The sequence below is a fragment of the Leptosomus discolor genome, chromosome 7 (assembly GCF_034619465.1).
Source record: "Leptosomus discolor isolate bLepDis1 chromosome 7, bLepDis1.hap2, whole genome shotgun sequence".
Classification (NCBI taxonomy): domain Eukaryota; kingdom Metazoa; phylum Chordata; class Aves; order Leptosomiformes; family Leptosomidae; genus Leptosomus; species Leptosomus discolor.
Genome location: NC_141397.1, coordinates 23,047,050 through 23,070,066, shown reverse-complemented (window position 1 = coordinate 23,070,066; position 23,017 = coordinate 23,047,050). Strand labels below are relative to the sequence as shown.

The window sequence follows — 23,017 nt, the reverse complement described above, 5'->3', positions numbered from 1 at the left end:
TATGTGCTGGTATGCAGCATATACCCTTGAAACAAGCAGAAAGAGAAACACTTTCAGAGGAATAAAGATTGTCAGAGGCTTTAACGTGAAAACTTTGTGTATGTCTGACACTATTTATGCTTTTAAACTGTTTAGTGGGAAAGAAATTGCTCATTATCGAGTCTGCATATACTGTAATTTTTGTTCTGATGGCCAGGCCTTGACTCATCCTAGAGCAGGTATGTTCAAATTCAGCAATTTGGATAATCTGTTTTCTTTTAGTCTAAGACTAACACCTAGAGCCTACTGTAAAAGTCATCTGCAAAAATTCTTGCAAATAAAGGCTTGAGCCTTGAGTTAAAAAAGCCTAGGAAACTGAGTTACAGTGCTGTGTGGTAATGCTTTCTGAAATGTAACCAGCTAATGGTAATGTAGTTGGAGTTGACTCTGATATAACTTAAGCCTAAGAACAAATTATATGGTAAGCACATTTTGCTATTTAACTTTTCAAGAAGGCCATGTTTGATGGCAATAGAGGGGCACTTTGGCTTTCTCTGTCAGCAGCATGATCTTTCCTGCTTGGGACCTAAGAGCAGATGTAATGTAGCTGAGGAGGGTGCATTGTACATTCTGATTGTGCTAAGCATGTTTTCTTGGATACAGGATGGGCTTAAACATTTCCTGTCCCCAAACCACCTCAGAGTTGTGCCTGTGCAGATTTCTGTGGGAGTGCAGCTGGAGGTGTTTTAGGCAATTGGTCTGGATAGAATCACTGCTCTGTTTTTCTGGCAGAGGGGAGATGAGGGTTATTTTCTTTAGCTAGGTCATACCTCTGATCTGTTCTACTGTGTGGCCTAAAAGCATTTATGTTGGCAAAACCAGGGGAATGAGCACTGCAGGGGTGGGCCTGGGTGACAAAAACAGTGAGGTGGAAAGTTTCCTTAAGCCAGTTTTGTCTCTGAGTGAGGGACAGTGGGGGACAACACTGAGTGGGGGACAGTGATCCAAAGCTTATACTTGCTATAACTGAAGTGTTATGCAATCAGATGCTTCTGAATCTTTGCTAATTTATGCATAGAAGGGCAAATGAAATAGGACAATCAATTCTTTAAAAAAAAATTTTTTTTGGTGAATGTTTTAAAAGTTGTTATAAAAAAAAAAAGTTACTGGTGAAGCATGTGTTTTCTAAACACTAATAGTAATAAATGAGAAAATGGATACAGCAGCTGCTGTAGTAGGTTTTTTTTCCTGTAATTAATACTTCATTTTGGTTTTTGTTAGCGAGATTGAAGAGAAGTTCAGTGTAGCCTGATTTAGAGTTTCTACTGCCATCACTTGCAGAACTCCTAGGTAACTGAGCAGAAGGAGACTCAAGTCCCCAGGTTGGTGGACAGTGGGGCAGCACTGTATGACATGGAAGTGGCACGCTGCTACTGCATGTGTGAGGCATGTCTTGTCCCAGCTGTTTTTTGCTTTGAACTCTTCTTTTTCTTGTTGCTACCGTTCATCTGAGAGGTAAAAGTAGGAATACGGGATGTAGCACCATCTAGCGTCCCTTTTGCAAGAAAGGGAATCGAAATGCTTTTAAAGGTGTATGTATTTCCGGTAATTGCAGCGCAGACCTGGATACTTCCAGTCAGATGTTGATGGAAACAACAGCTGGGGTTAGGGGCTTCCTTCACTGTCTGACACCCCCTGTCACGTTTTTTGTAAAGCAGGAAGGGCTGTCATCTTGGCATGATAAAGCAGAGTGTCACCGAGTTGCTCAATAGTCCCAATTTTGTGAATTATAAAAGCCTCTTAGTCGATTGCCTTTCTTCCTTGTCCATCAGCTGCTGTCAGACAAATCCTGTCCTTCTGGAAACTGAAAGTACAGTGGGGATGGAAGTCTGAAATACAACTGGAGTATAGGTTGACTCTTGTGACAAATGTGTGGCTGTTTTTGTGGGGTTTTTATTTTTTCTTTCTTTTAAAACATGCATAATACCATTATTAGCTATCTTCAATAAGTTCACTTTCAATTTGCTTTCTCATGTCTGAAGATTTGCTGTTTGCAATGAATTTGGCATGATATACTTTGTAATTCAGGAGCTATCTACTTAATATGCTGTGTAGGTTTCCTTCATCCTTCTCTGAGAAACAGGAGAGTGAATGGGCTGTGATTTAAATTGCCTAGCCCCTCAGTAGTTTGCATGATTCCTTTGTTCATTGTACTAATTACTCTTTCTGAATGCATGTAGGAGTGTGTTCTCTGGCTGTCATGTTCTGGGCAATTTCATGAGGATCCTTGGGAAATTATTTGTGGTGATAACCTGTTCTGTGTCTTACTTTGTAATTAACACAAGTCAATTTTTTTCTTTTTCTTATTATTATTTTTTGTAAATAAGGTTATGTCACTGGATGGGTCAAACCATGAAATAGCTTATTTTCTCAACTGGGAGGTATCTCTGAGAAGGGGTGGTATTGTTTGACCTTGCAGGTAGTGTAACTTCTGCCTTACTGCACTGACTGCAATGGTGGGTAGTCATAACATCCAGAGAAACCGAATTTCTCTTGTTCTCAAGCCTCACACAATCTCCCAGCAACAACGACATGTGAGTGCAGAAAGTTTTCTCTGGATTTTCATCCTGTCTCTATTCTTATTCAGGCTTAATTATGTTCTCATATGAAACAGAGCTTCTGTTTGCATCCACCAAATGTTATTGCTCTTCATGGCAATGTCAGCCAGCTTCATTGACTGACTGGTCCTACAGATAACAGTGTAATTCTGACTGTTTTTTTCCGAGTCTCTTCATTTTAAAAGGCATGTCTGGGGCCTACAGAATTTCCATTCCTGTTCATCCCTCAGTGGTGTGTATGTGTCACTGTCCCCCCTTGTGCATATTTTTGCTTGAAAGGCTGAATTTCTGTTCCGTCTGACAAAGCATGACTGCCTCAAGACTTGCTGTAGTATGGTCGTCTTTTTTTAGTTCCTGTTTTGGGGTACTTCTTCCGTGTTGTTCTGTTTTGTGAATATGAGAGAAGAGGTGTAAGATACTGCTTGGTGGAGCTGAAACTCAAAGAAAATGAGAAGTGCTGTACTGGGTTTGACCAGCTGGCTCAGGACTGTGTTTCTGACTCCAGTAACAGCAGATGCTGGATATGGACAGCATGTGCTCAGCCACTCTCAGCAGTCTACTCTCAGCATAAGGACACCCATCATGCAGAAACTGTTGTACTAGGGATATAGAGAGTATGTCCCTGCAGAGTTCTTCTAGTGTCTGTTTAGTGTTGGACCCTCTCCATGACTTTGTCTAAAACCTTTCTGAATCTGCTGAACCATGGTAGATCATGTTTTTTACTAGATCATGTTTTTTACTGGCTGTGTGCAGTGGTACTTACACCAATCTCCCACTGGTTTCTGTCAGTATTTGCCCTATTTATGCAGGATTTGGGTAATATCAGTTCTTCGTTACCCTTACGATTTCATCCTCGTGATTTTGCAAAACCTCCATCATTTTCACACCCCGGCCTGCTCCTCTCCCAGCTTTTAGTCTCTCCTTTAAATAAAACTTTGAGAATGAGGGCTTTTAACCTCAGTCCATTTACTTTTCTGTTGCTGTCACCAGTCTCATCCTGTAAGCATGATCTACTTTTGACCTCTTCTTCCCTGACACTTGCTATGAGCAGCTATTGCTAAATTCTGAGCACTCTTTCTTTCTCTAGAGCATGCCAGAAATGCTTGTCCTCTTAACATGAGATAGCTCCCTCAGCATGACTGGAGCTATTTAGTGAGTCTGACTTCAGTTCTGTCTAGCATACTCTAACAAAATGATCTTTGCGCCTTGTTTGAATTTTCTGGCTGGCTTTTGGTGGATTCTCAGTCAAGTTCACACAGGTTCTCTACTCACCCACCTCAATCAGTTGTTTTCCAGCTCTTACCCTTTGCCAGTGAGATGTGACAGGTTGTTGTGCTACCTCTTAGTCTGTATCCCAGGCGTACTTTTTTCTTTCAAGGGTTGTCTTTTCGTGTTTTGGTGGGGTGGGTGGGTTGGTTGGTTTGGTTTTTTTGCCTGAGCAGAATTCTGCTGCTACTGCTGTGCTCCTTATCCAGCCCACTTACTTAGACTCCTCTTCCTAGTATGATACGTGTGTTTTAGTGTAAACTGTCAATTCTAGAGTCACTGTGAAAGCCACTGTGGGAATTACTGAAGTCCAGTGTGACATTTTAAAAATTTGTTTCTAGATTTCCCTTGTTTTGGGAAGCACTTGTCATTCCTAAATGTGTACTTTATTTGGGGTAGGGGTGTGTGAGAGCAGTAAGTGTTCATTAGTATTCTCAGTTTGTTCTTTGGAGAAAGTACACCTGAAGGCAAGTGCTGGATTTTTTGGAGGTGTGTTTTTTGTTTTGTGCTTTTTGTTTTACTGTTGCAGTGCATTTGAATAGTACTGGAAAACTAAAAAGCTACGTTTGATTTATTGGTGTATTTAAAAATGTGAAAATACTTATGTTCCATAGTTTACTTCCATAACATGCCAAGGGCAGCTTTACCTTTCTCCCTCAATGTATGTGTATGTGTCAGTCATGAAACAACAAATTTTCCATTTAAAGTCAATATCTATAAAGAGCAAGCTACTTAAGGATTAATTATTCTGTTTTTCTTGTGATTCTAAGGTTTCGTTGACAGCCGTTGTTTAGGGGCTGGCACATTTTGTAGCTGGACTGAACAACAAGCAAAAGCAGGACAATTGCTTTTCAGGGTTTTCCATACTTGGTGATTTATCAATGGGCTTTTGAGACATTCTCAGTCTGTCTTGGCAGCTGGAAGATCCTAATGGTTAATGAATGTGTTTATTCTTACCGCTGCTGAACAGTGCATTGCCAGCATGCGTTTGATACATGAATAGCTTTTGTTCTTGCTGTAAAAGAATAGCGGTGGTGGTGGAGTTTCCCTTTATTTTTCTGTTTAATGTAAAAATAAAAGTATGAGTATGACTGTATTTATCTACCAGGAGAAACATTTCCATATTGAAGTAAAGGTCATTTAAATTTATGCATAATGTAGGGACCTAGTAAATAGCCTCTCATTACCAAGATCTGTCTCACCTTTTGTACGCAGCAGGAATGTGTGTGTAGGATGAAACCAAAGCAGGGAGGCTTTAACCTAATAAACAATGACATTTCTCACATTGGAACTGCACTTTCCAGTGATTTTATCTTTGCTAGCTTTGACATTCCCAGATTTATCCCAATCTTTATTTGGTATGTTAGGCTGAGCCAAGTTTTCTCCCAGCTTACTTCTTCAATATGCTTTCAATTACCAAATTTAAGTAGAATTTCCTACCAAGGAAGGTAACATGCTGGAAATATTAGTGCTTTATGTACCTAAAAATGGAGATGTAGGCTGAGACCAGTGACCTATATGGGAAACCAGTTCCATGGCTTGTCTATCCCACACACAGGCTTGGCCAGTGCCTGGATGTGGCAGAGCTGAAGGAACAGCATTTTTTTTTCTTCCATTTCAGCTGGCCGCCTGGTCAATGTAATGATTTTTCCTGCGCAACAGTATTCTTTTGGATAATATTGAATGATTAATCCTTCATAGCAGTTCTCCTTTGTAGCGAAGGAATAGTTGTGACTGTTCTGTGCCTCTTCCCCACCCTTGCACAAATCCTTTAAAACTTTTGGGGAGAAGGGACTTCTTCCATTGATGAAGCTGGATTTGTTTTTGGGGAAAGGGAATGGGAGTGGGGGTGGGAAAGAAAAGCAAACTCTTGAAGTCTCTTTCCTTCCTGCTCTTATCCTTGCTCTTATAAGTGTATGTCTGTATGAATTAAAATATCAAATGGCAGACAACTGAAGGAACACATGGTATTATATAGAGAATATGATGAGAATCCCTGTTTGGGGGCTTCATTCTTCTCCGTGGGCTGGACTTCTCATCTAGAATTCCTTTTCTGTGACTCAGTGTGCCTACTTGGCTACTGTAAATACTGCCTACCTTTCCTGTGGTGCCCCACCTACACCAGGTGGGAAGTCCAGTTGAGATTTATGTGGGCAGTACTGAGTTGCAGGTCAGCTGAACCTTACTGTGGCAGCTCAGAATGGGAATACCTGAGGTTGGCATGGGGTATTTTGTTCTCCCATGGAAGACTGGATTTTGTGCAGTATTTTCTGTGTTTAGAGGCAGAAGAACCATTGCTTAACCAGCTTGGGTTAAAGGTGTGGCAGAACTTGCAATTCCAAAATTGTGTCATGCCAGGCAAGTTACAGAAGCTGCCATGGCTGTTTGAGGAGTCTGAGTTTTAAAGATATGAGACAGCTTTCATGTTGAAGAGCTTTTCTTCCAGCAGTTTGGCTTTGCAGCCAGTAATGAGACTTCTGATGTGTAGGCTGCTAAGGCTATCTTTCCTTTTGGGCAAGTCAGTGAGTTGGGAGGATGGTGAATTTTCTTTTTATTACAAGTAATTTTCTTTTCCTAGAAGCTAATCACACACTTTATGTTAGAACAGACATATTGTATGTGTGCAGTCCAGAGTTCAACAGTAGGATTTGTAAGACTTCGGTATAATTAGCCACATTCTGGGCCTCCTAGAACAGGATATGGTGAGTTCTGGGGGTTTGCCTTTTACAGGTATATGTGCAGAGTAATTGTTAAATAATGTTCAGTAAATACTTGTAATTCTGGACCCCAGTTAGTGCTTAATGCCTATGTCTGTGTGGGCCTACAGAGCTCAAATAACGGATGACTACAGGCTGTTTCCCTCTTGAGTAGACTAGCTAGCAGCCTGAATGCAGGGCTGAAATTTCTTATCCACCCTTTTGCTTTTCATTTTTATGTAGATCTGTTCACAATGACTAGTTCACTCCATTCTGTGATTGTCTAGATGGACAGAAAGCACTGGGAAAACAAGGCTTTTGAGCCTCTTCAAGCAGCCAGGAAACATCTGCTGGAAAAGCATTTGGAGAAAGACCATCTTTCTTGCTTCTATCCCTGGAATATGATTGCAGCCTGCTGGGAAAGGAGACTCCTAATGTAGTCATGGGCTCTGGGCTTGTTGTCAAGCTGGATTAGGTGATTTTTCTTAGAAGGAGTTTCCAGAATTTTCTCAGCCCAGTGGAATGGGATTATTTTTTTACATTATGGAGTTGCATCTTTCTTCACCATTTTAAAAATGGGGACGATACTGAATACACTGTGAATTTTAGAACAAGGCACTTCCTAGAAAATGTAGTGTGCTCTTATGTGTCAGTGACATGTGCTACAGAATTTTATGTCCTTTTACATACAGGGATTAAAAATTTGCCAAGTGCTTACTGATCCTTGGTTTCTGAGAAGGGATGCAGGCTTTCAGTTTGTGTTCTCTGTGCATCATGTGAAGCAAGATCAGCAGTCAAGATTCACAAATGTTTAGCATGAAATAGCCTCAACTTGGTGAACTTTAATTTCTTGTGTTAGATGTAGCTGGACTTTAGCCTCCATGTGGTAGTCCTATTCCGCAGTTGAAAGAACAGTTACTTTTGTTTAACTAATAGGGAGATAGTACTGGAATTGACACTTTTCAGGTATTGTGTGCATTTTTAACAGAAATATTTTTTTATTTCTTGACCATCCATTTTCAAAGATTTTTTTTTTTTTTAAAGTTTCAGTGTGTTAAACTTTAGAGAGCTAAGTGTCAGGAGGGAGTCTAATATGTGAGGGGGAAATGGGACAGGGCTGAAAACCAGGGAGAGGAATAGGTGATTCCATGAAGTGTAGTAGTAGACTTCATTCTTCCTGCTTTCTCCAGAGAGTTTCCTTGTTTCTCTCATCTGTTACTGTGCTCTTATCTACTTCCCTTTCCTCAACTGTCTCAAAAGGTTGTGACAAGTTATGATGTTTTAATGGGGGAAATGAAAGAATTTGTGTGAGAGTGACTTCTGAGGCCTTTTTGTTTTGGTTTGTTTGGGGGTTGGTTTTTTTTTGTTTTGTTTTTTGTTTGGTTTGGTTTTGTTTAAGAAGGAGAGGGTATTTAGACTGTTCCTTTTTGGCTGTGGGCTGAGCACCAGCTGCTGGGTGGAGTCTCCTGGAAGGTGGTCAGGGTGAGTGGGTGAAACCTGATGACCAAAGCTTATATTTCAAAAGTTACCAAGCAGGCCAGTAGTCCCCAGGGTCACATATAGAGTGTAGTTGTTCTGCTGGACACCACTTCTGCACAGCGGTTGTTTCCTTTTTCTTGGAGGAGGCACTTCAGGGTAGCACAGCTGCTTTGAGCTGTTTGCAAGGTGTTGTCCTCAATCAAGACTCCAACTGTGGAGCACCATGCTCTGGGAATGGTAGGGTCTCTGGCTGGTTTTCTTGTGGTTTTTCTTGTCTTGTGTGTTCTGGCCTGTCCCTTCTGGAGCACAACCCTAACCCTAGCATGGTTCATGGCAGGGTTGGGTTTATGAGAAATTGTTTTGCTCCATTTATAGTGATGGGCTGTAAAAGAGAAACTGGCTGGCAACATGTCACGTGTGGCTTAGGGATTTGGGTGATAGGCACTTCTTACACCAGGTGGCAGTATCTGCTGCCAGCAGGTTCTGTAGGGACCTGGAAGTCCTTTTAACCTTTGAAGAGGAGTCTCTGCTTGAGAACAAACCAGTAAAACCAGGATGGTTTGGACCAGAATTCGGACAGACCGAAACAAAATATTTAATGTCCCATGCAATGACTGAAACTGTGTTGTATTGTGTTTCTAAAAACTCCTGAAGATACCAGGCTTGGAGATTTGTTTTCTCTGTGTATGTGTTTTGTGTATGTCTTTGGGGTTTTTTTTGGTTGGTTGGTTGGTTTGTTTGTTTGTCACTACCACCCCCAACCCCCTGCCCTTGTCCCTTCTCTTTGTTTTAGATTTTTTTTCTCTGAATCTATCACTACTTTTTATGTTAAGTGATGCTGCAATTGAATAGATGTTCCTTCTTTATCAGTTAAGCTAGGTTTCATTTCTACAGTAAGATACAGCTATCTGGTCATAGCTGTAAAACAAAAGCTGGTAGGGAATGGAGTTTGACAGATGAGCTGCTCTAGGTGACAGCATTGTTTGGAATGAGATCTTCAAATATGTCTGTCTGTGGTTCATGTTGAACTTACCTTGAGTTGAAGTTAGTTCAACTGAGGCTGAATTGCTTGGTCATGAGGTGCTGGCACAAATGACACTGACAGCTAAATATGTGTTTAGCACAGTATGGGAAGTGACCTAATGTATTGTATGTCTGCATGAGTGCAGGATGAACATGGCAGTGGGTGACAGCACCCTACAAAATGCCTTATGATCTGTGTGATGTTATGGGCCCAGAGAAGGAGTGGCAGTCCTTGAGGTGCCATGCCCCTTCAGTGCAGCCAGCTCCTCTTGTTTTAGATCTCTCGTTCCCTTTTCTGTTTTGATCAACTCCTTGCTTGCTTGTCAGCAGAAGAGGAGTGTAAGTGTACATCCAAGAATAACCAAGTGTACTCTTATCCTCACATGGCTGTCCTAAAAATTATGCCTGTTCCTCCCTGCCTGAAAAATGGAGAAGAAAAAAGAAAAAACAAAAGAGAGAGAAAGAAAAAGCCACCCTTACTTCAATCTCCACAACGAAAAGTTAATTTACTATGCTTAGTACATTTTGTATGGATGGGGGTGTTCATTATAGGAAAGGGAACTGATGAAATACTCCAAGGTAACCAGATCAGCAAGCCTAATAAAAATTAATCTGAAGAAATGCAAGCAAGCTGAAACAACCAGTGAAACTTCAGTGGCTGTCTTAAGTTGGGAAGGAGGTGGTAGAGAGACTTCAGATGTCTAGAGAAGTAGTACACCAGTCATGTATGCTAATGTATGTGAAGATAGGAAACAAGCTAATAAGTAATCCATTAGTAACTACCGAAGAGATACTGAAGTAGGGAGAAAAAAATGCAGAAGAGAGCTCAACTGGAATGTTCTGCCCAGTTTTGCATCTTCTTTATTGAAAGAGAAGATTAGAAACTGAAGCAACAAAATAATCAGCACAAGCGTCCTTGAAAGAATTTGGTTTAAACTTCATTTAGAAAACAGAGAGAGGACAAGGACAAATAATGTCAAAAACTCCTGCAAAGCAGACTGAGCTAAGTCTTTATTTCCTGAGGAAATATGTTTTTGCACCAGAATAGATGAGGTGGGGTGTTTGTGTATGTGCTGCGTTTAAGCTAAGAACATAGCAAAGCAGTGGAACATGTTACTTGCAAAAATAGCATGGAGAAGTATTAACAAATTTTCTTTGTTAAGAGACCAATCTTTCTTCTTAACTCTTTTCTTTCAAAAGTAGAACCTGGAATGTCCCACACTGTAGTAAGAATCACGAGTTCATAATTAATTGATTGTAAATTGCCTGTAGAAGTTTGTTTGCCAGGGATATCCAGAAAACTGCAAGTTTAAAATTAGACTACAAAACCCAAAATCTGTAACAGAGCAACTTACAAGGATACCATTCAGCTGTATTTTGTTGCATCATTTTTTAAATTAATGATCAATTAAGTGTTTTAAGCTTACGATGTTATGTTTAACTCAAAGTGAAGGTACCACCTAAGACAAGAGGAGTTGCAACATTTTTGTGTCTGAACGTCAGTTATGTCGGTTACCATAAGTTAAAATGAAACACAAACGATGTCTTAGGTGTTCTTAGTAGAGAAGTTACTTAACTTAGTTATTTATCTTAGTTTTTATTGATATGTATGATTAAAATGGCAATTTGGAAGCACAATCAGTGTATTCTGTAAAAACCCCCCATTCAGCATGGGGGATGGTGTTAGTCTGTGGACCTTCTCATAACAAGTGCCTGCATCTCAAATAAGGGAGAGGAGGAAAAGTGAAAAGGAAGACTGTAATTGTGGTACTGAGAGTATTGCTGTGATTTAAATGGTGAACTAATGTTTAGTCATACACAAGTGTAATTCTGGTGTCCTGTTTTTCTAAATAGGCAATTACATCAGAGCCTGCTCCTATTTCCTGCTGGTATAGAGATTTTAAAATAGCAACAGAAGTTAATGACAATAGCACCATTATAAAGTTGCCTTTCTAGTTACTCATTGATATCTTTTCCAGTTGAAGGGCCTGTTGAATTCCTCGGAAACACTCAGCATTTATTATATGGTAGAATAGAAAAATGTCTTGATTGACTTGATATTCCACGATAATTCTTATTTCATTACTGTCTGTCCTTCATGTTCCAGTGGATTTCTTTTCCATAATAAAACTATGAGTTTCTCTTGTGTGTGTGCACATGCATTGTTTTTTTTTTTCTCCTCAAATCTTACTGGTAACTTCTTTTGCGTTCCATTTCTTGCTACTTTTTACGATATGTAAGCAAACAGTTTACTTCTCTGCACAAAATTATTTGCCTGAAACTTTCTATTTTCATCTATGAAGTCAGACCGTTTCTTTTGAAATACTAATTAAAAGTGGAAAGACGCTAAAGGTTTGAATTTTTCAAACATTTTTATTTCCTTTTTCCAAGACTACCACCTCAGGCTATGTAGACTCTTAAGTTTTTCACAAGAGGAGAACTAATATTTCAGCCAAAAAACCCCACACCCAAAACAACCGCAACCAAAAAATACAACCACATATTCTCAACAGTGAGACCAATTAAGTACTCCAAAGATAGATACATTAAAAAAAAAAAACTTTGTGTATGCACCTACACACAAATGTCTGTGAATGTTTAGTTGACATCAACAGGTGTGTTTTAGAAGATCAGCAAGCCTTCCTGAACTCACATGGTTGCAGGCACTACGATAAATGTTGTCAGCAATTAAAAAGGTAGCCAGGGAAGAAGAAAGGTTTGTAGTTACAGGTTAGCTCTCAGCTTTCAAAACAGGGCAAAGAGGTCTTGTTTCTCTGTGTAAGTTAGTAGTCTTCTGAGAGGGCTGCAAGAACCACTTAAAATTATGTGTACAGGCAGACTCTCATGTTGCACAGAGCTCTGTAAAAATAGCATTGCTGCACAGGTGGGTAGCTAATCCTTTTTGCACATCTGCTTCTGCAGTGAGGTTTGGAGAACACTTATGTATGTACAACAGTAGGCAGAACAGCCTGGGTAAAAGCAGAGTAGAATACCTCCTGACAGGCAATAGCAGACACCTTGAACCATAAGGTATAATGCAACTTTCCCAAGTGGATTTTAGTTTTAATCAACAGGGTCTTGTGACGGATATGGGCAGGAGATTAACAATATGAGTTCATCTTTGTATATTCTGCCTTGTTGTCTGATAGAACAGTAGCGTCCTTGCCATCTTTAGTGCTTGGGGTGATGCTTAGGACATGGAATTTCTGGATTAGAAAGATTTAAAAAAATAAAATACTTGATGTTCTGTAGAAAAGTATGTGTTACTTCCCCATTCCCCCCTCCCTCCCCTCCCCTGACACAGGTGAATTCTACCAACTTGCAGTGGAGTTGCAGGTCTGCATCAGTCCTGTAATAAGAAGTTTCTCTCTTGCAAAAATAGGCGTCTTTGTCAGGGAGCAGCAAGAGCAGGGCTGTCTTACAGCCCTGCCAGCAGCTGAGTGTGACCACAGGGTGGGAAGGGCAGGATCCTAGTTGACAGAGCCCAGTCCCTTTGTTCCTGAGCAGGGCAAAGGTGCTGGTAGTAATGGTTGAAATTGACTCTCCAGTGATCATCAGACAAATGCCAGGTACTGAGTGGGTCTGTAGTCAAATGGAGGAAGCCCAGGCAATGAGTCAGTGTCAGCAGGGGACAGAGCTGGGCACAGACCCACCCTACAGCACTGTGCAGGGAAGGACAAGGGGCTTGGGTGTAAATGGGGCTCCTGGGCCACTAGCACCACTCCCTGGTGAGCCTTTTCAGGGTGGTAAAGGCCTGTGGGTGCACTCAGGGCCTTGACAGTCTTTGCCCTTTGCTGTGGAGTGAGGCTTAGCAACAGTTGCAAGAGTTACGGTACCAGTTAAAGATAGAGCTGCATTGCACAGCATGTGAGCAGCCTTCCTTAGCGCTTGCTCTTCCAAAATAAGCTTCGGTGGCTCTTTCTTATTTTGTGTATGGGGGGGGTGGTGGTGTTCTTGTCTTTTTGTCCAAACATGGAAATGGGAAATGAGCAGGTTGATGCATGAAGTATTTACGGAAAACATGCCACAGTTTGCTCTGTTTCTTAATAGTTATTTAGCAAGACATTGTAGTTAATTTTATGTGGTAATTAAAACACACATATTTTAAATTATTGTGCCTGTTTTGGGTATTGACACACACAAATTTCTTCATTATAGAATGGTTGGAGGGTACCTCTGGAGGTCACCTGTTCTGACTTCTACTCAAAGCAGATCTTTTAAAGTGAGTGCTCGTGGCCTTGTTTAGTTGAGTTGCCAGTCTTTACAAAGATGGCAGATATCCTAGCCTCTCTGCTCCACTGTTCCCGTGTTTGACCATCCTCATGGTAAAAAAGTTTGTATGTTGAATTGTAATTTTCTGTGTTAAAACTTCTTGGTTGCCTCTTGTCCTAAATTTAAATCTTCAATTTAAACTGCAACATTTTTGCAGTTATTGATGGCTATCAGTATCCATTTTTCAAATTGTGTGCAAAATTGGTATACTTGTGAACACGAGGGACTGACTTCACAGGATGCAGGTTGAGATAGTGTCGAAAGGTGCCCTAGAAGTTCTTGCAGCCAACTTTACCAGTGTGTATCGGGTGTGAACTGTGAAAGTGTTTGCTATTGAAACCCTGGATTTCTTTTTCTTGAGAAAAATCTGTCAGCAGCAAAGGCAAAAAATACAGTGGTCCTAAACTGTGGTCAAAGACTAAGTTAAGGAGGTATGTAAAGCTTGCAAGCTAAAACTAATCTGTTAAGTAAAACATCAAAACCATAAATTCCTATATGCACTAATCCTTTTTCCATACCTAGGTTGTAACTATGCTGTCTTGATCAATGCTCACTTGCTCTCTATTTCCACGCCACCCCACCTTATTCTTCAATAGATGAGTCCCTGCTTCTAGAGGCTGGGCTTTTTGTCCGTAAGAGCATGCCCGTATATTTTCTGCTAGTAAGTATGCCCTTCTGGGATAATTCATGCTAGTCATATTTTCTACATCGATTAGTGTGATAGGTAGAGACACAGACAATTTAAAGTGTCAAAGTCCAATGCGAATTTTATTATATTAGCAAGCGAACAAGAGCAAAGGCAGCGCTGGGCGGCCGGGGAGTCTGCACTCCGCCAACGGCTCGCAACTTCCCGCCTCGTGTAAGCACATTATATACAGTCTCATTTTCTGTATTCGCGACGTCACAATCAGGGTGATGCCGCAATCAGGGCGATACTCTGCGCATACTCCTTCTGTTGCTAGGGGGTCTTTTTCTACCTCCTGGTGGTCGTAAGGATGAAGGCTGAGGGTCTTCCTCGTTGCCCTGTGGGTGAACTTATGCAAGAATGTGATTATTCAACCCCTTCAGCCACGGGTCTTGTTTACTTTGCCGAATGTCCTTCAGTTGAGCTATCAAGCCTTCTTGTGAGCACATAAATCTTTCATCTATACCCTCCCATACAGGTTTAATGAACAAAGCACAACATGTTACTTATTACAATTAGTATCTAATTGTTCTTTACAGGCAGAAAAATCTTGCTGACATCAAACCAAACTGCTGTCTTTGCTAGCTTGTATGTATAGTACTCTATTTAAAGTAACTAACAGAGGTTGTCCTCTTTCTCTTACCAGATGTGTGCAATAGTACCAATCTTCCTGAAGTTGAAATCATCAGTTTACTGGAAGAGCAGCTGCCTCATTATAAGCTAAGAGCAGATACAATCTATGGTTATGACCACGACGACTGGCTTCATACACCTCTCATTTCCCCTGATGCGAATATTGACTTAACAACTGAGCAAATAGAAGAGACCTTGAAATACTTCCGTAAGTCAAAAATTCAGAAATTGTACTGAGGAACAAATAAAAAAGTACTATTTTTGTTACCTTCTCTGAAGTATCTGTGCAATTCTGTTACAAGCATGCAAAGTGAAAGAACTGTTCATGATTTATTGCTGTGGTCTTCAAGTTTGTGGTAGATAGAAAAGAAAGGAAACATTTAATCAAGAACAAGCAGTTGCATTTGTAAGTTGTGTGTGCACCTCTCCACGTTATCAGATATTGGTGACACTGAAATGCTTGTTTTTGCTTGTGATCTCTCTGGCAAGAGACTGAAATTTCTGTACAACATAGAAAGCTTAGACCTGTTTCCATATTTGCTTTTTTTGAATGTGTTCTCTGACACATTGCACTATTATCTGATGGCACTGTGTGTCAGCATCGCACCATGACGTCAAACCATTTTTCTGAAGCTTAAGCTTGTAGGAAAGACTTGAGAAGAACCAAACTCTGAGCATTTGGTTGAGATCGTTTGTCCCTTTATTGGTTTTTTTGTTCATATCCATACTATTGGACAAAAAGGTACCTTTTGTGCCTGGAGGGGAAGCATGTAGACTTGTGACTATATTGGGTTTTAATTCTTTTGTTTGAGCCTGTAGGTGCTTTTCATCATGGTGAATGGTTTCATGTCTCTCTGGGTTCTTCCGCTGTGGGTATTGACATGGCTGTGCAATTAGAAGACTTTTGTCCTTCATCTTCATCTTTAGTTGCTGATTTATCAAGTAGTTTATAGTTAAATGAGTCTTCCTTCCCCCCCCCCCCCCCGTTGTTTCACATGAAGATGCAATTTGGTTGCTCTTCTGAATGTGGTGCACATTAAAATTGTCTGTAGAGTATCAAGCCAGTAGGTTATATGCTAAAGCCGTAGACTTTATGTAGTGGTGGATTTAGTATTATGTAGTGGTGGATTTAGATTATAGTAGTAGATAGATTTAGGTACAGTTACTGAGGCACTGTAGAGCTCAAAAGGGATGATTTACAGGACTTAACACAAACCTTTGCAAAGATGGCTTATTGCATTTTGAAGCACCTGGACAATTCACTTTGTAAGGAGCAAGGCTGGTAAAGAAAAGCGTATGAAGAATGAAGTAGAATGAATAAGAACGACTGAGTTTCTGACTTTGATGCTTCAATAGAAGGCATTAAGTGTTTTAGTAGGTAGCTTATATATGCTCTCCACCTCCCCCAAGTCACACAGAAACAGCGGGAAGGGAGGCAAGCTGAAGCTGTTCTATGGAATCAGTTGTATTACAACTCTGTTTTGTATCAGCCCATTAGCACTGATACAAGGATGGCGGAAGTTGGCTTAAAGAAAAGTTTTGAAATGTCAGGTTTCCAAAGTCTTTAATAACAGGATTAGTCCTATCTCATGAATAAGATTGCCTATGTGGGGAGATTTGTTGCAATAACCATGCAAAAGATGTTTTGCTAGTGGGGCAAGGAAGTAAAAATTCGACGTGGAAGCATCCTAACTCTCCCAACTGAGATGCTGGTGGGGCGTGTCACTTGCAATGGTATGTGAGTGTTGGGGATGGATACAAAATGAAGCTATGTGTAACAGGAATCGGATAGCAGTAGCTGCCTGGAACTGTCAATAAACAATTTTATCCAGCTTTTAGCTTACAAGCATAATGACTGCAACTTTACCACGTTGCTGTGATTGAAGATTTCATTCCATCAGCTGGCTTGAATGAAAAAAATTTTGAGTGTAATTCCTGCCACAACTTATGTATTTTGCTTTCATTGGGAAATAACTGCTTAAGGAAGAGGAACTGAGCAAAGAGGACTTCCATAAAGAAAAGTTTATTCCATACTGCTTATATGCAGACACTTGCGTGTAGATGATAGTTGAAGTCTAAGCAAATTTGGATGGAGCCTTAGGCTCATACGCTGGAAACTGACCTCTGACTTTACCCATGTTCAGTTATTGTGAACAAGTCATATAATGCATCTATACATGAGAGTGCAAGATCATAAAACTATGGCATGTTTGGAAATTATGGCATTGGTTGTAAACGTTAGTTTATGGAAAAATTAACTATCAAAATAAAAAAATTAAGTTGGCAGAAAATTGAGTTGTACCATTGTCACTTTGGAGAGTGTTTTCCAGGGTGTGGCTGCTTGCACAATGATTCATTTTCAGTGCTGCAATTAAGGCACTCCTTCAGTACCTGTTTAGTTTGTTTTAAAAACCTTGACAAGAGAGTGAGCAAATACTGTAACTTATCTGTTGGAAAGTTTTGGTATAATCTTACAAATTTACACTGTTTTCAAAACAGTGTCCTTGTTGAAGAATTTATGGATGTGGTTAAATTTAATAAATAACAAAAATGAAATGTCATAATCTGTCAGTTTTCTTTAATTGAAGGAAAATGTATTGATTTTTCTGCAATACAAAAGGATTTACTGCAAAAGAAATACTTTTATCAGAATTAAAATGCACTATACGTACAGATTGTTGCTATACAGTCTTCAGGCTTCTTAGAGATACTCAAAGATAATTAAAATAAAATTGATACTGAAACTTGAGCTAGTGCAGAATATTTTTAGGTGTGAAATTAAGTCCTTTGATTGCTTATAGTTCCTAGTGGTGTAGGGTCAATCAGTTTCAAAACCAGGATATAACATGAATAGTTAAGTCAGGGAGGAAGGTCTATGTTGTGGCTTTATTCAGGAAATGTGCAAAGGCTGAGAAATACTGGACAGCAAGGGGGATATTTGTGCCTGTTTTAATATATGTAAATATTGAGCATTGTTAATATCTATGTAAATATCATGTCTTTTGTAAGGCTTCCTGTTGTGTAGGGAGAGAGCTTATCAGGAAGAGCAACGTTTTAGAACCTCTTACCCCACCAGTTGAAGTGTAACTGCTTAGGTTGCAAATAGGCTGAATGTAACCCAATAGTGGCGGTCTTGCACTGTAACATTGTTTTAATGATGTTTGGGTACCTGCTCTGAACAACTGGGTTTAGGGAAGGGGAACACTTCTGTTTTTCCACTGGTTAGAATTGCATTCCCACCTCCCCATCCAGGGAGGGGCAGTGGAGATTTATTTTGGGGGGTGATAATTGAGAGCAGCTTTTTTTTTTTTTTTTTCTCCTTCCTTCTGCTGTAGGTTTTGAACACATTTGTGGCCAGTTACCATACTCAGTGACTAACCTCTGTCTCGGTTGTGATCTGTATCTCCAGCTCTGTCCCAACTCATTTTGTATTTTGAACAAGATAGGTGTCTGAACCTTTGAACCTCAGTACTGGATTACATAAAAATATTTTGAGGCCCACAGAAGTAGGAAAGTGGGGTGTTTTATATATATATATATAAAAAAAAAAAGGTGTGTGTATATATGCATATACAATAAATATATCTAGTATATGCGTATCGATGTACAATTGGATTTGTAGTTATCCTTTTGAAAGAACTTCAAAACATAGTGACCAAATTTTAAATGTCTACTCAAAATGAAAAGAATTGCTCGAATGCATTTTTGGTTAAGTCTTGTAACGTGACCTGAAGTTGAATAAAAAATGTGGCCATCTTAAGCCTAATTAAGTAAATTGATTCTGAAAATAAATACCTTTTAAACTGTATTATTGTCTTCATTTGTTCCTGCTTTAGAATGGCAACACGGAAGGGAGAAAACTTGCTTGTCAAAAAAGTTATATAAAGAGCTCTCATTGATTTACAACCCCAACCCAAAATTTTAAGCTGCACTCAGAAAACAGTGCTCTAATTCTCCATGGACTATCTCTCTCTGAGAACTGTACTTCCAAGAATTTATTTGCTGTTTAAAAGTCATTTGTATATGAATTATGATACATGTATTAGACATGTGTGCTTGCATGTTAACATTTATCCATTGCACATTTTATAATTCGTTCTCATTATCCAACTAGGATTCTCCTTTTCTATAAAACAGGCTCGTTAATAGGGAACTTGTGATACTGCATACCTATTTGTATGTAACTTTTATTTTCTGTATAACACATGTATATTTGGTAAGAGAGGCTCTGTGGTTGTTCGGATAGATTCAGGTATCTCCAAAGACCATTATCTGTGAAAGAATCTAAATCACTTGTAGTGATGGTATTCTCTAGTTTGAGTTCATCTGTTTTGCGTTTGCTCCCAGGAGAGAATCCATGAGAAACCGTTACTTCCAGGAGTGATTCAGCATATAAGGTACTGGCAGCTGCATTGCTGTCCTTTCAAGTAGAAGCACTGAAATAATCGAGTTCTCTGAAGAGCTGATGAGTGATTGGAGTGGTGTATCATCAAGCTTTTAAAGCATACAGATGCATTCTCATTCAGTTAAAAAGTAATTAGTAGGTACTAATGCTCACACATACTTGTACTGCGACTGAACAGGTACTGTTTCAAGGGACAGAGAGGGCTGGGTTTCCTTTTTACCGTAGGAAGTGTATCACAAGGGAACACTTGGATTTAGGAAAACAGTCAGTCATTTCTGAGTGAGAAGTTATCTTTTCTGGATTGGAAAGTGAAAAGAGTGGAAATGCTGTCAGTAGGGCCACTGTCTTAGTACACATCTCCCTTTCGGTTCCTGAATTTTGTTGATTGCTTCTTTAGGTCTCCTTGGGTTTGTACATCTAATAATGACATATTAGACCCTACTGTAAAGGATGCATGGAATACAACTGTTCTCAAAAGTAAATTGATATTCACAAAATGCCATCTGTTCTTGTATTCTATTATTTCTTCTTAAAATATGAAAACAAGCATTGAACATGTACTAAAAGTTAAGCACAAGTGTGGATGGATGAAGAGAGAGCATCATTGCGAAGATAGAGCAGGGAAGCCACTATGGTCTGGAAAGGTTTTCGGTAAAATGAAATATCTTCTGCAGCTTGTGTATAATGAGAAACCATAAATTAAACTAGTTAGGTTACTGAGTTCCAGACTAGCAAGACTTGCCATAAAAAGGTCTATACAGGGTAAGTATTTATGCTACCCTCTTTTTTTGGATGCCCCAGTGCTGTGTGCCAGTGATGTGCATTTAATACTGACACTTTTCTGGTTCTCCAGTCTACTGAACTTGTTCTGCTTAGTCTTCTAACCATGTGTAGTGGTTACAACTGAGTCAAGAGAAGACATGTTAAAATAAAAGAGTGATTAGATTTTTGAGGGGTGTGGATGTCTGTGTGCATATAGTGATTTCAGTAATTACTGAAAAACTAAGTTCTCTGCTGGGCACCTCTCTGTTCTCTGTCAGTAAACCAAATTTACAAACTAGTTATTCTTAGTATTCAAATGACTTATGTTTTTTGCTTACTAGTTCTGTTCTTGTAGCCTTACGTAGATGTTGTGTAAGTTGTAATACAAGATAAATCAAGGATAATCTACAGAACTATAAAATGAGCCAAAATCCCTTCCTCAATGCCACCTTCAAATTCCTTAAATTCTTTGTGATACTGAAGCCAAGAAGACTCAATAACAACTAAGTGTTATTAAGCAGGTATTCTTTATTGCAGTGCTGGGCAGCACGGGGGATAGTTCCTTCCATACGTGCGCACCCAAGCGTTAGGATTCTTGCCTTATATTTACAGCTTTCATGTTTATGCGCGCCCAAGCGTTAGGATTCTTGCCTTATATTTACAGCTTTCATGTTTATTCATTACATTTCTAAGAAAAGGTTGGGTTATTCTTATTATTTCCAGAAATTCATTAACATAAGTTCCTCCCACAGTCCCGCCTCAGTCCGCCCAAGTTACACCCCTGTTGGGGGTCCCTGGTGGTCGTTGGGGATGAAGGTCTGAGTCTTCCTCAGGGTTGAACTTTTGAACTTGTCCTGTGGCGCATGCCCTGTACCATCCTGGGTCTTTTCCAATTTGCAGAACCAGCTCTTGCTCGCTGCCCTCCCTATCTCTCCTGCTTAGTCTTTTGTGTTCCTTGAGCCACGCAGTCTGATTGGAGGATTCCACCTGCTGTCCTTCACTTGGTGGATTCTGCTTCATTCTTATCTTTAAAGTGTTAGTCAGTCAGCAATGGATATATGCATAAGGGTTAGTACAAGTCGGCCTCTCTCCCTATCTCTTAAGGCTGGTTAGCAGTTCTTTTCTAAAAGCCAGTTTTCTAAAAGCCAGTTAGCCATTCTTTATTACAATACTGGGATGATATTTTAATCTTCACAATTGCAAAGCATTGATTTCTGAAAAAACTTTGTTGCTGTCTTGGTATTCTGCAGTAACGGGGACTGTCCTATCATTATTACTAGAATCTTGGGTACCTCCCTACGCTCTGTGGAAGGCAAACTTTAAGTAAAAATGTGTCTGAAATGCTGCAGCCTTATCAAGCTGAGGCTAGTAATGTTCTGCCGTTTCCAGTAAGGTGGTATACTGCCTAAACTCCTTTTAAGAGAACGCAGTATGTACATCACAAGATACAGCAATGGGAGTCGTGGTCTTGCCTAATGTAGATTGAGTCAATTTCTCTTTAGTGGGAGAGAAAACTATGTGCCAAGGGAATGTTTGCATCCTTTGTCTAAAATCGCCCTGCACAACCTACATCAAACCTTTTAGGCAAAATACTGACTGCAGTTGGCGATTTCGTTCCTATTGGATTCCTTTTATACAACTCACTGATTTTGACTGGAATTCAGATGACTTGACACCAATTGTTATGCTTGGAATTTTAGAATCTCACTTTTGACTTTTAATAGTATTCTGTTAAGCTTCATAAGGCTTGCACACTAAATGTTGTCACTGTAACTGGTCTGCATGAACCTCTGAGGTATGAGATCTGAGCAAGTAAGCAAGAAGAGTATTTGATTTCTGTATGACTTATGAAAAATGACCCTGTGGGTTTTGGACTACATGCTGAAATTGCTGCTGGTTTATAACCTGCTGGTGGAAATGCGATGTGTTTCCCTCTGTGTTGAGCCATACAGGATAAGTCAACAGTCACCCCTAGCTATACTGCTGTGGCTTGTAAGAGCAGATTTTTCTGCCTTCCTGTGACTTTTTGCTTTTGAGATCCTCAATCCAATTCCCAGCCACAAATGCTGGCAGTCACAGAATGTGCTGGGCAGCATCACTCAAGAGCATGGATGCAAGGTTACTCAGCCTTCCTTTTTAATTAATTTTTGAAGATATTGGTAGAAAGATGAATATTTAAAATCCAAGCATTTTAGTTTATTAGAAACTTTGGGGGGAGACTTAAGCTATAACCTGGGATAGTAATGCAGAGAATTAGTTCTTAAAATTTAGTTGGCAGTTGGGAAATGGAGTCTTCACACTTGAAGATACTTTTTGGGAGGAACTGAGTAGTGTGTTAGGACTGCACCTGTTCTTTTACATTCCGAAACTCCAAAGCACATCTTTGTCATTGTGTTCTTCATATGTTTTAGACTGTAGACTGAGGCAGTCCTACCAAATTAACAAAACTGACCTGACCCTAAAGCATAATCAAATAAATGTCATCTCACCAGTCTCATTAAACTCTAGAGGCGGAGTGCTTTTTAAGCTGGTCTAAAATGTGGTGCACAAATGTATGATACAGCAAAATGATGTTCCATCTCCCTGCCCCCAGATTAGGGAAAGTCAAGTGCACTTCTAGCTGGTGGCCAGGGAGAGGTCTATATAAGAGCCAGGCACAGAATACAGCGCTCTCAGCACAGCTACCAGAGGCAGCGAACAGATGCAGCAGTTTGCCCAAGAGTCTGGATTCTGCCATGGTAGCTTATGGGGACAGGGCCCAGGATCATCTGAGGACTCCTGGGAACCCTCTGAGAAACTTGAGGGTGCCTGCTGCTACTAGGTAAGGGCAAGGCAAGGGGAGCCACAGGGATGTGGGCCTGAGGAAGCTCTAGTGGCTCTGGGCAGCTGTCAGCTGCCCTTGATCCCAGTGTGCTTGGAGCCTTTGTTGCAGCTGCTGTGGATTAGGGATGGTCAAGCACCTTTTTTTTTAGCTGGTGCTTGGGAGAGCCCTATGGAACAGCAAGGTCAGGAGCACGGCTGCCAGAGACGGCCAACAGATACAAAGTTTAAGTGGAAGCGTGCAAAGAAGAGGTCCTCATTTGAGTTCAGAACAGCCTAAACCTTCAGATAGGATGGTGATGTGCCACAGGGTGCATTCCCCAAGTTTTATAGCACCTGTCCCTGCCAGGGCAGAAACTTTAACCCAAACAGAGCTTCG

General features: G+C 40.2%; 1 protein-coding gene across 1 annotated transcript in view; it reads left to right on the top strand.

The window, feature by feature from the left end:
• Positions 1 to 23,017, top strand: part of TRAK1 (trafficking kinesin protein 1) — a 108,734-nt gene that overhangs the window by 23,218 nt on the left and 62,499 nt on the right. The window contains exon 3 of the mRNA XM_086467753.1: positions 14,665 to 14,859. Coding sequence (XP_086323879.1) covers positions 14,665 to 14,859 — 195 coding nt within the window. The remainder of the gene's footprint in view (positions 1 to 14,664; positions 14,860 to 23,017) is intronic.